Genomic DNA, 16,722 nt, shown 5'->3' with positions numbered 1-16,722 from the left:
AATGCAAGGTCTTGGCTGTGTGTGAGAGATTCCATAGCAAGTGAAAGCTCAACAGGAGAAATGGACGAACAATGTAATGTTGTACTAAGAATGCAAACACAATTCCAAGGTGTCAGCGCTACTATAGCAATATTCCTTTGTATCATTTAATTGACCACTCAATGGTAACAGGGCCAATGTCTTTATTTTAATATTCACTAGATTAGTGGTACTGAAAGTGCTCATCTGTAAAGACGATTGTTTCTAGGGTGCAATTACACAGAAGCTTCAGCTAGACTATAAATGAACTCTCTACTTCCTTAGAGAAAAATTCATTAAGAAATCAAGTGAACTTCTCAGGTATACTTTGTAATATAGTTGCTTTCCATTCTGGTACCAGCTCTGTCTTGCTGCAAATCTGCAAAAGTTCAATGGTGCTCAGACCAAACTGTACCTAGCAGTGCACTCAGTCATGTTACTACAGTGCTTACAACTGTCCAAAATCTTTTCATAACCCTGTCATGAAGCCAAAATCTTATTTCTGGCCTACAAGATTCTACATGGTTTGTTATCTGCTTATCTCACCAAATTCACTTGTCCCCCTGTGTTAGTTACTTTTCTATCATTGCTGAGACAAAACACTCAGCACCAAAATTTAAAGGGGAAGGTGTTTATTGGCTTACAGTTTGTAGAGGTATCAATCCATAATCAGCCAACTCCAAGGCTAGGATGACAAACAGGCATGGCAGAGCAGAAACAACATGGCACGCACAAGGGAGCAAAAGCAACAAGGGACCTTTACTGAGTCTTTCTGCCTCTTTTATTCCATCCAGATTACCAGCATCATGGTGGTGACAAACTAATCACTCACATATAGTGGTTTCATAATCTCATGCCCTTAACCCCAGCATCACACATTCCTGATTCAACGACCTCCGAAAAAGAAAGTCTCACCTCATCTGCATGAGGCTTTAGGGGTCCATCTAAACACAAACCATAACATCCTCATTCTCCAAGTTCTAACCACACTGTCCTTTTTCTGTTCCTTGAATTTTTCAACTCAGGTCCAATTCATCTCTCCCTGGACCTCCGACATTTCTCCCATTTGGTCACACAACTTGTTCTTTCTTGTCATTTAAGTCTCAACTCTGAGGTCACACCCTCAGAGAGGATTCTCCTAAACACTCAACCTGAACATTTACTCTGTTACCTTCTCTGTTTTATTTTTATATAGCACTTAGCACTCTCTTAAATTGCTCTTTTATATGCTTAATTATTTATGTCAATCTCCTTGTGTCCCTCACAAGGACTATGACCCAGCTGCCTGGTTCTTCACTGTATCCTAGACCCTAGAACTATACTTGGTTATCACAAGTAACTACTTGGATATTTACAAACCTATGATTCAATGAAGGAATATGTTTGGTTTCTGTAGAACTGATATGACCATATGTTAAACATGGGAGCCTAAATCAACTTTTGAAGGCAGTCCTTGGATTTGTATTCCTTCTTTGTTAAGCAAATATTTGGAGCATTTTGTCAGTTAATTTCTTTGATGTTAATCATTGTGCTTCAACAATATTTTTTATACAAATATGTAAATATTTTATTAGATTGCCTTTGTTATTTAGAAATGGCCATAAATGAAATGTTTTACACATTGAAAGATAGAGCAAAGATTCCAAATTACTAGATGATCATTAGCCTAAATGGTCATTTACTTTAAACAAAATGACTATGTATTTTAAAATGAAGGAAATTCGGGCTGGGGGTGTAGCTCAATGGTACAGTGTTTGCCTAGCACTCAGAAAGCCCTGTGTTTAATCTCCAGCACAGCAAAGAGACAAAAAGAGAGACAGAGAGAAAGATAGGGAGAGAGACGAAAAATGAAGGAACATCAAATGTGCTATTATTGCACAATATACTGATTATAGATAAAAATAATTTACTGTACAGCTCAAAAAGCTAGAAGAAAGGAATTTGAAAGTTTTCAACATAAAGAAATGATAAATGGTACATTTTAGGTATACAATATAGGACATTCATCATTGGAAATTTGTACCTTTACATAATAAAATTAATTTAAAAAAACAAAAAAAATGTATAATCAGATAATGTGAAATATGAAGAAAAGGTGCAAAGGGGAAGGGGAAGTGGGAAGGGTAGGGGAAAGGAAAGAAGGGAATGGAATTAACCTGAGAAAATGGAAACAAAGACTTTGTAAATAGGGAAGGGTAGAGGTGTTCAAGGGAGGGCAGGATATGGGGAAAAATATAAATCAAGATACATCATGTAAAGGTACAAATCTCCAATGGTGAAAGTCATTATATTATATACCTAAAATGTACCAATAAAATTTTTTAAAAAAAGAAATGATAAATGTTTGAGGAGATAAATGCTTAACCTGTTTTAAACATCACACAGTGCATATGTGTACCAGGCATTACATCATACGCCATTAATATGTACAACTTTTATATTTTATGTATCAGCTAAAAATAAACTAAAACATAAAAATAAGTTTTTTAAAAAGAAGGAAAGTAAAAAAAACATTTTTGAAATGTTGTAACTGTGGCTTGGATCTTAATGTCCTCCAACAGTCTGGGAAGTGATGAAAACTAAAAGGTGGGGCCTTGTTGGAGATCTTAAGCCATTGGGAATGTGCCCTTCAATGGGATATTGGGACCTCACCTCTCCTCTTCCTCTCTCTCTTTGGCTTCCCAACTCCAACTCCATGAAGTGAGCAGCTTCCTCCTTCCCCACGCCTGCCATGATATGCTGCCTTATCACTGCCCCAAAGCAATTGGACCTATCATCACAGACTGAAACCACCAAAACTGTGAAGTAAATCTTTCCTCTTTAAGCTTATTATCGCAAGTATTTGTTACAGTAACAAAAAGAAAGCTGACATACAGTTGTGGGCAATCGATTGTATAAAGGGAAAATTAGTGATTTTGTAATTCTTTTCCTTCCTAGATTTGTTTTCACTTAGCTCATTTAATTTTCATCTACATTTGAAACACCTTAATCCATAAAAATAGAAAACTGCCTATAACTGAGTTCTTATCTTATTCATGAGATCAAGACACATTTTCCTAATGGGATATAGGTAACAGAATCCTGAGCTTACTTTCACACCTAATTCAATTCTTGACACTTAGAGTCACATGGAAACAGAGAGCTAGACAGTAAAATAAGAATGTCATGATTACACATTACATCTTTCTAAAAGGTTTACATACTTTTGCACAAAATACAAAAATAACATGTCATTCTTTCATTTATTTTGCTCAGAATAAAGTTGACCAATTCAAAATTTAAATCTGCTAACCATAATTCATAAAAAATACTGTGTGTATAACAATTCTGCTAAAACTTTGAAAGGTAAACATACCTTCATCAATGGGCTCATATTTCTGAATAATCTCAGAAGCAATACTTTCAGTTGTCTCAATTTCATATTGTTCTTGTGTTAGAAATTGAATCAAATTACTTTCAAAAAGAATTCTCCGGTTTTCAGAATACACATTGAAAATCTCAACAATTTCTTCTCTGTGTGCAATGATCCGATAAATTGATCTAAATTCTTCTATTGTGATTTTTCCTTGTTTCTGTCTGTCATTATCCTACTTAAAAAAAAAAATGACTGGTAGGCTCACAATGTGAGTATCAAAAATGCACAAAATGAATTTTAGCATATTCATGCAATATGTATATAGGAATTCATACTTTAAAATGAAACTTATGCTGGTACTTATTAAAGATAAACATATAAAACTGCAAGGAATGATGCTAAAATTAGGAAAAGGTTAGTATATTATCACCTCTTAAAATGCAGTGACCACAGTGAGTATAGAAAAGGATATGGAAGAAAAAGAGGATTCCAGTTTGTCTTTCAAGTACATATTTCCTTTTCTATTTTACTCCACTTCAGTACCTTCCAAAAATGTGGAGCCTGAACCATAAAAATTTCAGAGTCAATCAGAGATATCAAAGGTCAATAGAAATGGTGGAAGCTGAAGTACTCATGTATTAATACATTGAAAAAGTGGAATCTGGGTAGTTGTAAAGTTTGGGGCAAGGGGGAAAAATGTCCTACTAAGGAAGAGTAGATTCACCTGGCTAGCGTGGAGAAGTCATATTTAAATGTTTAAAATGAAAGGTAAGAATGCAGACTGGACTCAGTTATCAGAAGGAACAGAAACACTGTAAAGCCCTGAGTCAAAAATGACTAGCAAAAGTAGAAGCTTAGTATGATTTGTTGTCCCTTAGCAACTGAAAAAAATGGGAAACTGTCATAAGACAGCAGAAAAGATGCAATTCAGGTGAGAGGTGATAAATAAACACTAAAGAAAACATGTCAGTGAAATAATGAAGGAGTGCGTCAGAAGGATTCCACGCATTAGAGTGTTAGACACATGAGAGAATTCAGAAAGAACTACATTGGAGAAAGTCAGAACTACAATAAGAGAAATACAAAATCACCAACAAATAAAAAACTGGGGAATAGGGAGTTCAATGGAGAAAGAGGTTTCGTAGTTTTTTAAAGTCATTTAATAAACATCTTAATTCTCTCATTATGTTATAAACACATCAAATAAAAATGCACGTGCTAAAGGGTCATTGTGTCATGGCAAAAAGCTGACAGAATGGGTAGACAGAGATGATATTATATCCCAAACTCCAAGGTGTGTGGAGCTTTAAACATATAAATGAAACTTTCTGCACTTCATATTTGATAACTACAAAACAGGAATAGATAAAAGCATCTATGTCCCCAGACAACTACGAGAATTGGAAATATACAGTAAATAATAGTTGTAAATATCAGTGTGTATGTATTGTCTTTGCCTCACTTGCAGTGTCCAGCCTAGTAGCTCTCAAAACTTTTCCTATGCAGCATACAACACTGTAGAATCCCTAGAATATAACAGGAAATGATCTCTTAATTTCATAAGGAAAATATCCAAGTAATTACCAGAAAAAACATTATATCAGTAGATCCCAGAAGCAATCTGAGCTGGGAGCCAAATATGAAGAGCACTAAGTTCAAAGAGAAACACTGATCATGCATTGTTAGTAGCAACTTGAAGAAGCAGGCCTAGAATAAAGTGCCAAGTGGGAATGAGACGGGAATATGTTTTAGAAGAAACCTTGGGTTTGTGCTTGAGATATTGGGTCTCACATCAGATACTGGGTCTCCAAAATGCTCTAAACAATAATAGCACCTTGTCACTGTTGCTCCTGACTTGCCAATTTCATCAGATTAAGAAATGCCTAGCAGATTAGCAAAGCTCACTGCTGGTGTGTCTGGGTGGGTCATGGAGGTATTATGCATGATCCGTTGGTCATTTCTCTCTGCTACCGTTCCCATTCTCTGCTTCCTGGCTGCCATAAACCATTCCACCAAGACTTTTCTGTCTTGGAGTCAACCAATCATGCACTGAATCTCTTGAAACCAAGAAATAAATTAATGTTTTCCATCTTTATGTTGTGGGTGGGTTGTCCCATGTTATGTTTCAGTGATGGGAAAGCTGACTAATGCATACTTTAAAATTATACAATCTTAAAATAATGCACCTTATCAATTATATATAATCAGGGTTGTGTCATGGAAGATGGGAAGATCTAAGTAGGAAAAGGAATGTAACAAGGAGTAAGTCATGATGGAAAAGACAGGACACAGTGAACAGAGTAATGACTTGGGGAAGCAGGAAGATGAAAAGCAAGGAGCAAGAAAGGTTCAAGAATGAGGACTGAGGCACAAAATAACAGCTGTAACTTAGAGTACTGATACATTACTATGTTCCCCAAATCCACAGGGATAGAAAACCAAAAATATGAACTAACTTCAAAAGCACAGGGAACAATAGAAAGTCCATACACCCTATACAAGTCCACAGTGCATATGCAGAAATAATTTCTGTGTAATGCAGAGCTAAACATTCCAACTCCCTCTTAAACTTCTCACTGAATTTTCCTTGCCTTCAGAACTAAACCCGACCTATACTGTGTGGAATCTAAGTTTCTTTAAAGTGTCACTGGTGGTTTCTGCTCCTATCCTTTCCCTCTTTGCATCTCCCACTTAGGTTGTACTGAATTTGTTACGCTAAGCAACCTTCTGTTATGGCTCATGCCATTCTTTCTTCTGGAACATGCTTCTTTTTCTTTTTAACTGCTTAGTGTCTACTCATTCTTGAGAGTGTTCCCTCCTCTAGAAGCCTTCCCTATGTTCCTCTGTAACTGCTCCAAAGGCTGCCTTGACACCTCTTCTCTGGGTTCTCTCTGCATCTTCTTATCACAGAGTTTATTACACTGGAAAGAAAGCCTTTTTCTGTATCCCTTCTAAAATTACTTTGAACAGAGCATTTGTCATTTGTTTCTTGTAGTCCTAGTACTTAAAAGAGTACCTGCCTGAAAATATTGAGAATGTGGTCTATTGCTTGAACACTTTTAGATACACAAATTCTATGAACAGTCTTATCTTTGATGTCCTTAAAGGTGAAAAGAAGCTAATAATAACTTCCTTGAATGTTTGTAAGAATAATGTGTGCAAAACCTAACCAGGGCCTAGAATATGGCAGATATCAAAAATATCATTTATGTGGTTTTGTTGTTCAAGATAGAAAGCTAGGAATCTTTTCTATTTAAGTAGTAGGTGAAGCCATTGTGAGTCAATAATATTCTTATTTTATGTAATCAATTAGATTGTTTAAAAGTAAAATGAAAGGAAATAATGATCTCAACTTTAAGAGAAAAGTAGAAGGGATGGTCACGGGATAAATGGAAAAGTGATAGTCTGTAATTTTAAATGAAAATTAGTAGAAGAGTGACATCATAGATGTCAGGATGGGCAGAATTTTTAAAAAAGAATGTTGAATAAAATACATAGGATAAACAATGGACTTAGCATTCTAGACAGAAAGAGGTTTTCTAGATAAATATAAATGCATATCATATTGCAATGGATCATTGAATAAGTAGAGAAATGAATATAAAGGATTCTTTTAGCTTATCTGAAAGAATGTAACAAAAGAGAATATGGTGCTGTTTATTATACTATATGAGATGTTGTCAAGGTTTAAATTCTAGAGGACAAATGAAGACAGGAAACCAGAAACTTGAAGTGAAACCAAACAGAATATAAGTGACCGAATTGAATCAGTTTGCAAGGTTGAGGGCAGAAATGGTAGAGAAATAAACTACCTCTGCCTGACTTCCAATTCCAATCCATTCTACACTGCTGTCAAATTATTTCTCCTAAAATATACAATATGTTTCTGATCAAAAAGTTTCAATGGCTACCCATTGCCTAAGAAAGAAAATCCAAATTCTATGATCTACTATGCAAATTTTCCATGTCTGACCATACCTGGCATTTGTAGCTACTTCTCAACATTTCCCTACATGCATCCTATATTCCAGTCATGTTTGATTGCTTTTTTAAAATTCTCCAAGAACTATTTGCATCTATTCTACACATATTGACTCTCTCTCTCCTTCTCTCCCTGCCTGCTTCCCTCTTGCCTCCTCCTTCCTTCTCCTCTTCCTCCTCCTTCTTTTCTTCCCCTCTCTCTCTCTATCTCTTTCTCTCCTTCTCTCCTCTTTCTTTTCTCTCTCTCTCCTCCTCTTGCCTCTCCCTCCCCCTCTTCCTTTCCCTCTCTTCTCTCTGTCTCTCCCTCTCTCTCTGAGCTGGTCCTGGGGATTGAACCCAAGGTCTTCACACTAAGCTACATCCTCAACCCTTTTTAAATATTTTTCATATTTAGACAGGTTCTTGCTATGTTGTCTTTCTCATTTTCTAAGGTTCATCAAAAATGCTACCTCCATCATAGCACCTTCTAAGAAAATCCCAGTTAAAGAGTCTCTTTTATCTCAAGTTCCCTGTTAGAATTTTCCATGAGATTGTGACCTATTTATAAAATAGTAATTTTTGCATTCCTTTTTCTTCTAAGAGGTAACTCTTCATTCATTTCTCACAATGTGGAGTGTCTAACAGAGTGCCTTGCACATATCATAGATTTAATAATGGTTTCTTATTGTCTAAAAAATTGAAAGGCTTAAGATCTATTGTAAGAAATTCTTGAAATTAAAAAAGAGACTATTTCATACACAATTAAAGGTATAGTCTAAGGCTACATATATGTATTAGAATGACATAATATTTTCTATAAAATATTTTCAATGCTATAAATTAAGTGCTAGTCTAAGATGCAAGCAATAAAATTTCATTAAAAAATAATTTTTATAAAATTAAAGAATTGCTGCTCGAGCCATGTGTCAATAATTAATCTTGTAGAAAGTAGTTCAGAATATATTGCCAAGATCATAAAGTTATATGTTCTTTACTCAAACTTACATTAAAAAGTCACCTTGAAAGAAAATTAATTCATGTCAGAATTTATGTGAGCTCCTCAGGAAATTAATAAGTATAATACAATTTTCTAGATTTTTGAACAAACTAATGCAGTATTAAGTTTTTGAAATTTTTCTGCTCTACCTTTTGCCTGAATTCTCACTATGAATCTAGACAAAATCAGCCATCAGTACTCATATCACAGCCTGAAGATTTGGCTATCTTGAAATTTCCTCCACCAGATTAATTAGTCCACCACCCTAATCTTAGACTCCTGCAATGTCTCAGGACAAGGGCAAAATATAGACACATTTTCTCCCAGAATGTAAAACACATGGCCCCTAGACTATATGTCAGTGTAGTCCCGGTTCCCAACTGAAACTCCTGAGCCTGACTTGTACTGTCTACATTCCTATCAGTATTCTGGTCTTCTGAATTCTGACCTCAGTCACCCACCTAACTTGCTTATAGCATTCAGGACTTCTCTAGCTGGTATCTCCAAACTACTTCCACACACTAGTCCCAAAGATTTCTCTTTTTTTTTCTTTTATTGGTACATTTTAGGTATACAACACATTTACCTTTCTCAGTAAGAACTTGTACCTGTACATGATGCATCTTGGTTCTTAACTTTTCCCCATTCCTAGCCCTCCCTTCATGCCCTCCACCCTTCCCTATTTACAAAGACTTTGTTTCCATTTTTTCCATTTCTCATAATTTTTCCTTTCCCTTCTTTCCTTTCTCCTACCCCTCCCACTACCCCTACGCCTTTGGACCTTTTCTTCCTATTTCACATTATCGATTATTCATTCTAATCATTGGTACATTTTAGCTATACAATATAATGACATTCATCATTGGAAATTTGCACCTTTACATAATCTCTCTTGGTTCTTATTTTTCCCCCTTTCCCTGCCCTCCCTTCAACCCCTCCATCCCTCCCTATTTACAAAGACATTGTTTCCATTTTTCCATTTTCTCATATTAATTCCATTCCCTTCTTTCCTTTCCCCTACCCCTCCCACTTCCCCTTCCCCTTTGCCCCTTTTCTTCCTATTTCACATTATCAATTATACCTTTTAGTCCTTATTTCCACTTTCAGTTTCTCACACTAGAGAAACTATTCAGTATTTATACATGTGTGTCCTATTTATTTCACTTAAGAGTATCACCTCAATGTGCATATGATCAGGGATAATCATACTACTGATCCTATTTCTCCATTACAAATTTTTTATATTAGTTAGCTTTCTCATTACTGAGATACAATACCTGATACCCACAACTGAAAGGAATAGAAGTTTAATTTTGCTCAGTTTTGGGGTATTCAGTCCATGGTTAGCTGATTCCAAGACAAGAACATTATGGCAAAAATGAATAGCACAGCAAAGCTGCTTAGCTCATGGCGGCCAGAAAGCAGAGCAGGGGAAAAGTGCCAGAGAAGAAAGGGAGAGGGACCAGACATAGACTCCCTGAGACCACACATCCATAACCCACCCAGACAAAATCATAAGGATGCTTTCCTAATCTCCACAATACATCCCAAAGCTAATCAAGTTGATACTGCACCCTAGTCACTAGATATGCCTTCTATAAACAATTTACATCGAATCTACTTTGCATTTAATCATTTAAATGTTTTGACATACAACAATCCTAGATCAGATATGAGAATTCCTTCATATTCAGGAAGTTGTGTTAAACCAATAGACTAGTAGTATTTCAAACTTTATCAGCAACCAACTTTACCTCCTCCCTAAATATCTTTAAATTGACCATAAATATTATTAGCATAATGAATTCATTTTATTCTTAAGAGACTGATTTCTCATATGTATTTTGTACAAAAAGCATCAAGTAGTCATTAATGTTTATTTATATTAGATTAAGTGCTTCTTAGGGTGGGATAGGCAGGGGGTGGATGTCATCTCACCTTAAAAATATGTTTCACATGAACATAATTGCACTGAATATCTAATTTTTCAAGTAATTTATATGTTCTTTCTACGTTAATTTTTCCACCTCTAAATTCATCCTGAATCTTTGAGAAAAACCATGTAAGAAGCATAAAAATGTTAAGGAAATTCTCAGAGAAAGTCATCAAATATTCAAAATTCTTGAAGAAATATTTTATCTTTGGTTTACCTGTACTTTTAATTTTAAAGGATAACCCATATTGTATTTAAACAAATAGCAAAATAATTGTGTAATAGGTAGTATTTAAAACAAACATAGATAACTACTATTCTTTAGTAAAGATATAAAAAAGTACAACTCAAAAACATACAGGAAAAGAGTAAAGATTAAAAGTTGAGAAATAAAGTAATTACTTGGCAGATTCATTCAAACATTATTACAGTGTTTTGTGAGTCCTGAGGGCTTGAGAGGCAGCTGCACTCCAAGATCCCCCTCACCTGTTCCCTCTCATCCTTGAGGGTGGGGAAATCAGTACTGAATCTTATGGAATGGGGAAGCATTAAATAAGTTCATAATATGTCATTCAGTGCAGTTCCTGCTACTGAGTGTTCCATAAATAACAGCCATGATTGATATTATTACTACATTTTGTTAACTGTCCTGTTATATTCATGCCCCCACAAGCAACATTTTGAATATCAAAAAGAGTTCAGAATATCATACATGTGCACATTTGGTAAGAGAAAAAACCAAAGTAATGTATATTTACATATACAGATCATTTACAAAAATTAGAGCATTTCAATTTGAAAAACTAAAGTGGAAATGAAATAATACAACAATGTATAAAATCATGAAAGCTATAGGTGAAAGGGTTCACAATTCCACTCAATTTCAGATTGTTAGAATGAATAAGAAGACTTTAAATTTAATAGCCATGACTAAATGTTGCAAAACTCATATTCTTATAGGAAAAAGAAAGAGGAGTGAAAGGAAATCCAGAAAAATCTCAGGACAGATATGGAAGAAAGCTGAAATTTAACACTTAAATCAAAGACATTTAAATTCACGTCTTCCAAAGAAAATGAGAAGAGTAACATAAAAAGGGTGAACCATTTGACTGCCATGGCGCAGGCCTATAATCCCAGCATTCTGGGAGGCTAAGTTAGGAGGATTACAAGTTTGAACCCAGCCTGGGCAATTTAGTGAGACCTTGTCTCAGAATGCAAACTAAAGATGTAGCTCAGTGGTACAGCACCCATAGGTTCAATCCCCAGTACTGTACCCCTCCCCCCAAAACACAAAGAGAGAGAGAGAAGGAAAAGAAGGAAAGAGAAAAGGGAACAGAAAAACCCTTCCAAATGGATATCTCATTTCATTCTTTTCATGACCTGTCAGTGCCATTTCATCATTTCTCCTCTCTTAGGAGTCTCTGCTGGGATGGGCATGGGTTTCCACAAGCTCCAAATATAACTAGTTCTGCTGCTTTGTGTGGGAAAGGAATTTCTTCATACTCATTGGCTGTTGTCACTGTCACCACTTTTCTATGGAGAAAGCAGAGAACACAGTTTTTTGCCTTGTTCTTTGAAACTAACACACTTAAATCTTACAAAAACATCATGTAAGACATGGGCCCAGCAGGATCCTTCCCAAAACTTTTGGCTTCTTGTTTATATTCTGTTCATTTTCAAACCCACTAGGTTTATAAATGCAGCATTTCTTGCTGTCTAGCATTTTTTCATGAACTACCTTTTTTATGTTGTTTTATTTTTACTCTTTTCTTGAAACCCCTCAAACCTTTCATCACAATGTGCTTCCATCTACTCGAGCAGCTATTCTAAGGGCCCGAGTACAAGTCAATGCCATTGTAATTGCTGGAGGGGTAACATGTTACCAAACACTCTGTAGAAACCCTCAGCTACGTCTCTAGATCCCAAACAACACACAACACACACAGAGACACACCACTTTGGAAGAAGCCTTCAGGAGTGCATGTTCTTAAAAATCTTCAACACTGGTATCACACTGGTTGGCTGGGCACCACGCTGTTAGGTGGCTGTCATTTTTTTCTTTGGGTCTGAACTCTCATTGTGATATCATCAAACGTTCTATGCTTCACAAACAAGCTTTCTCTGTGACTTCACCAGGAGACTTAAAGCTTGCCAAGCCACCTGTTTTCATGGTCGGACATAGTAATCTTAAACTTGACTGATTAACACCTTGATGGACAGCGTCTCTCATGGAATGTTTTCTTAGCTTTTGAAGACTCTACTTCAGAAGCTCTGCTTCTGCAACACCCAAACATGGCACTTAGTGTTCTGAGTCAGAAAGAGAAAGAAAAAGTCATTCGCAGACTCTTAATACAGGCCCCACCGGGGGAATTTGTAAATGCCTTTGATGATCTCTGTCTGCTTATCCATGATGAAAAACTTATGCACCATCAAGGTGAGTGCGCAGGCCACCAGCACTGCCAAAAATATTGTGTACCACTCTGCATCGATGGGAATCCGGTACTCTTGTCTCACCACAATGTAATGGGTGATTACCGATTTTTTGACCATCACAGCAAACTTTCTTTCAAATTTGACCTGCTTCAAAATCAGTTGAAAGACATTAAGAGTCATGGTATTATTCGGAACGAGACAGAACACCTGAGAGCTGTTGTCCTATGTGCCATAAAACTGTACGTGAATGATCACTATCCAGCTGGAAATTGCAATGTACTGAGAAAAACTATCAAAAATAAAGAATTCTTGATAGCATGCATCGAGGATCACAACTATGAAACAGGAGAATGCTGGAATGGTCTTTGGAAATCTAAATGGATTTTCCAAGTGAATCCATTTCTAACCCTAGTAAGAGGAAGTATCTTTGTGCAAGCTCACTTCTTCCGGTGTGTCAACCTTCATATTGAAATCTCCAAAGACGTTAAAGAAACCTTAGAAGTCATTAACCAAGCTCAACTGGCTCTAAGTTTTGCAAGGCTCGTGGAAGAGCAAGAGAATAAATTTCAAGCTGCCGTCTGTGAAGAATTACAGGAGTTATCCAATGAAGTCCTGAAAAAAATTCTACGAAGGGATCTTCCAGTGACCCGCACTCTCATTGACTGGCAGAGGATTCTCTCTGACTTAAACCTGGTGATGTACCCTAAGTTAGGATATGTCATTTACTCAAGAAGTGTGATGTGTAACTGGATAATATAAAGGATTTCTTCTGACAATTGTCTTGATCTGACACGGTTGTGTTTCTGGTGCGTGGTTCTTTTCCTAAAGTTAGGCAAGCCATAGAGATGCTTATTACTAGTTCCATTTGCGTTTACATAGGAAAAGTATAAGAAGTAACTTTACTCAGACAGTACATACTAAATGGCAAAAAGGGTAGAGTAAATTTATATTTCATAGTGCTGATGGTCATAAAGGCAGAGAAATTGATTAGAACCTAAAATAGTTTTGCAATACACAATACTCCAAAAATATTATACACATGCCCAGGATCAAGATCATGTGTGTGTGCATGTGAGTGTGTGTCTGTGTGTGTGTGTGTGTGAATTTTTACTTTCTTTGGAACTGGGATACAAATAACATTATGCAAATAACATTACACTGCAAATGGTATTTCACATAATTCCATTCAGTCCTAGACCAATTCTGAAAGGATAGATTTCAATAAATGATGTTGGGTTTAGATGGTCCATGAAAGAAACTGATATCAAAAATCTTACTCTGATGAAGGACTATTAGTAAACTTGGTTTCACTATTTTACCCTACAGCTTCCTCAACTCCCCACTCACTCACCCACCCAACCATACCAAGAATTTGGGATTACCCTAAATCCCTGGGTTTATCTAATTACCAGTATGGTCTTCCAAGTCAACTAGAAAAGTCTTACCTCCCGCCTTACATAGTCAAGCTCTTGGAATTCATCACTCCAAACACTTCTAAGTATTTCCTTCATAACATGTTTTGTGCTAAATGCATTGTATACATCTTTTCAGTGTTAGTCTGGTTCCAGAACTGTGTTATCTCCAATTTACATAAGAAGAACCTAAGTATTTCAGTTGCTGGACTCATCCAGGCAGCTTAGTGTCTTATGTTGTTAGTGCTGGTATCGTAAAATACCATAAACCAGGCAGTTTATAAACAACAGAAATTTATTGCTCACAGTTCTGGAGGCTGGGAAATCCATAATCAAAGTGCCAGCAAACTCGGTGTCTTTTGAAGGGCCTGCTTCCTTAAAGATGCTTTCTCATTGTGTCACCCCATTGTGGAAGGGGCAAGGTCTCTGTGGTCTCTTCTGTAAGGTACTAATTCCATTCATAAAAACTATGACCTCGTGACCTCCCAAAGGCCCCACCTCCTAATACCAGCACCTCATTAGGATTAAGTCCAACACTCAGACCACAGCACACAGTGACAGGGGAATGCTTTAGTTTGAATGCCCTGGGGTATCACAGCTCACCATGGAGGTCTGTCATTGAGAAGAGTGACCTCTGCCAGATAGTGGGTTAGGTAAGCATCTTATCTAAGGGATTCCTCAAAAGAAACAGGACTGATTGTCTTGTTTTCAAGCCGACAAGTTACCTATAACACCTTCCTGCCACTCTTTTTTTTCCCCCAGTATCAGGGATAGACCTCAGGACCTTGCACTTGCAAGGCAGGTAAGGCACCACGGAGCTAAATTCCCCAGCCTGTCATACCACTCTTCCCAGCACTGTTACCTATGGTGTTGGCTCTTTCAGTGAATTGCAAATGTAAAACTCTAACAAGATGATGAGAGAGCAGTGGCTAGTCCCCACCCTCCAATTCTGATTCAGCTGGGAAGCCAAGTACTTTGTATTTATGAAAATTTTGAAACGCTCTAATTCTGCTTAATAAACATTGGAGCAGGCAAGATCCTTTGCAAGAATTTTTCTTTTCTTCAACTACTGATTCTTGGAGAACCTCAAGAGAATTATGTGGGGTGTATCTTTTAAAATACAAATAACTGGGGCCCATGCTCAGATTCTGACTTAGTAGATTGGGCTTTTGTTGTTTTTCTTTTCTTTTCTTTTCTTTTCTTTTCTTTTTTCTTTTCTTTTCTTTTCTGGTGCTGAGGATCAAACCCAGAACCTCTTCCTGGTTAGTCAAGCACTCTACCACTGAACTACACCACTAGGCCAGGATATCCACATTTTTAACAAGTATCTGAGATGACCCTGATATAAAGGATATAAGTGACATTTTAAGAAATTTTGTCCTAATCTTAAAATAGCATATCTTTGTTTTCTATTTACTTAAAATCATTTCCCACAAAACCATTACTCTTAAAAGCCACTGGTACTGGGCCAGGGATTTAGCTCAGTGGTGCCATCGCCTGCCTCGCCAGTACAAGGTCCCAAGTTTGATTCCCAGTACCAAAAAAAGAGAGAAGCTATTGGTACTTACTTGCTGAATTCACTGTGCATGGACCAGATAGGTTTTCATCTGTACAAAACTCCTTAAGTACAAAAATTTAATTATTTATATGTTAGATGCACTGCAGATGCACTATAACAATTCATTTCTCTCTTCATATATAATTTAAATTTTTAGCATATTATAAATTATGCTATAGTGAACATATATTTGCTCACATTGTGGATTATTTCCCTAAAGATAAGTTCCTCAAAGTTGCATATTGAAAAGACATGAAGATATTAATGCTCTTACTACACAGTTACAGACTGCTTCCCAAAAAGATTTTTAACAAATTTATAATCCCTTCAATAGCATTAAGAGACTGTCTGGCTCACCGCAGTAATCTTTATAACATTAAATATCAATTTTTTTCTTAAATCAACAATAAGCAAACCTTAAAACAATACAAAACAAAAAAATTTTTTCATTAACTTGTATCACATTATACCAAACACATTCCTACAAGAACATTGTGTGGTAATTATTTTCTTTATATGGAGACTGGTACACGCAGAACAATGAAGTTATTTCTTTTCCCCGCACAAACACACACATGCACAAACACACAAACCCTTAGGTCTACACTATGAATACATGTGTACACACAGAGACATAAAAGATAATTCAGATCTTGAGTCAATGTGATATAATAAATACAAAGTTCCAATTTAAAAAAATATTCTAGGGGTTTCTCCCCCCAATTTCACTCCCAGCTAGAATGAATGTAAGCTCATCAGAAAGGCACTTTTTCTATCCCAAGTACCTAGTCCCAGCACCGTCTGTCATACAGTAAGTACTCAATGGTAGGTGGCAAGAACAAGGGAAAAAACAAAGGAAAGCAAGGTAGGAGAAAAAGATGGAGGGGAGAGAAGAAAAAGGATAACAAAGATATGAATGAAGAAGCATGATAGCTTTAGCTGGCCTTAAGACTTTATGAACCACCAATCCCTGCTGTCCTTAGGAACTATGAATTCCACTCCCATTCCCGGGGCTACCGTAGTCAACACTACAAGATTGCTGGTTCCACTGGTCTC

At 36.5% G+C, this 16,722-nt stretch overlaps 2 protein-coding genes across 12 annotated transcripts in view; one reads left to right on the top strand and one right to left on the bottom strand.

Moving 5' to 3' along the window:
• Plcz1 (phospholipase C zeta 1) overlaps nucleotides 1-16,722 on the bottom strand; it is a 560,968-nt gene that overhangs the window by 71,095 nt on the left and 473,151 nt on the right. For 10 of the 11 annotated variants that reach the window (XR_015452165.1, XR_015452166.1, XM_087213511.1 and 7 more), the window contains 3 exons: nucleotides 11,622-11,796; nucleotides 10,269-10,392; nucleotides 3,374-3,605 (listed from right to left, as the gene is read on the bottom strand). Coding sequence is in view for 9 of the 11 variants with exons in the window: in XM_087213511.1 (XP_087069637.1) it covers nucleotides 3,374-3,605; nucleotides 10,269-10,392; nucleotides 11,622-11,656 (391 nt within the window). In the remaining 2 variants the exon portion in view is untranslated. Of the gene's footprint in view, nucleotides 1-3,373; nucleotides 3,606-10,268; nucleotides 10,393-11,621; nucleotides 11,797-12,217; nucleotides 12,376-16,722 lie in introns of those variants that run through there. The other variant, XM_021259133.2, reaches the window with a different exon arrangement.
• On the top strand, nucleotides 12,393-13,474 carry Capza3 (capping actin protein of muscle Z-line subunit alpha 3). Its single transcript, XM_004845799.3, has one exon. The coding sequence runs from the start codon at nucleotides 12,556-12,558 to the stop codon at nucleotides 13,453-13,455; it is 900 nt and encodes a 299-aa protein (XP_004845856.1). The 5' UTR covers nucleotides 12,393-12,555; the 3' UTR covers nucleotides 13,456-13,474.

Source organism: Heterocephalus glaber, unplaced genomic scaffold (assembly GCF_053883595.1).
Source record: "Heterocephalus glaber isolate CG9 unplaced genomic scaffold, H.glaber_assembly_v1.0 deba00001444, whole genome shotgun sequence".
Taxonomy (NCBI): Eukaryota; Metazoa; Chordata; class Mammalia; order Rodentia; family Bathyergidae; genus Heterocephalus; species Heterocephalus glaber.
Note: the sequence above shows the minus strand (reverse complement) of the source record. Positions and strands in the feature narration are given on the sequence as shown.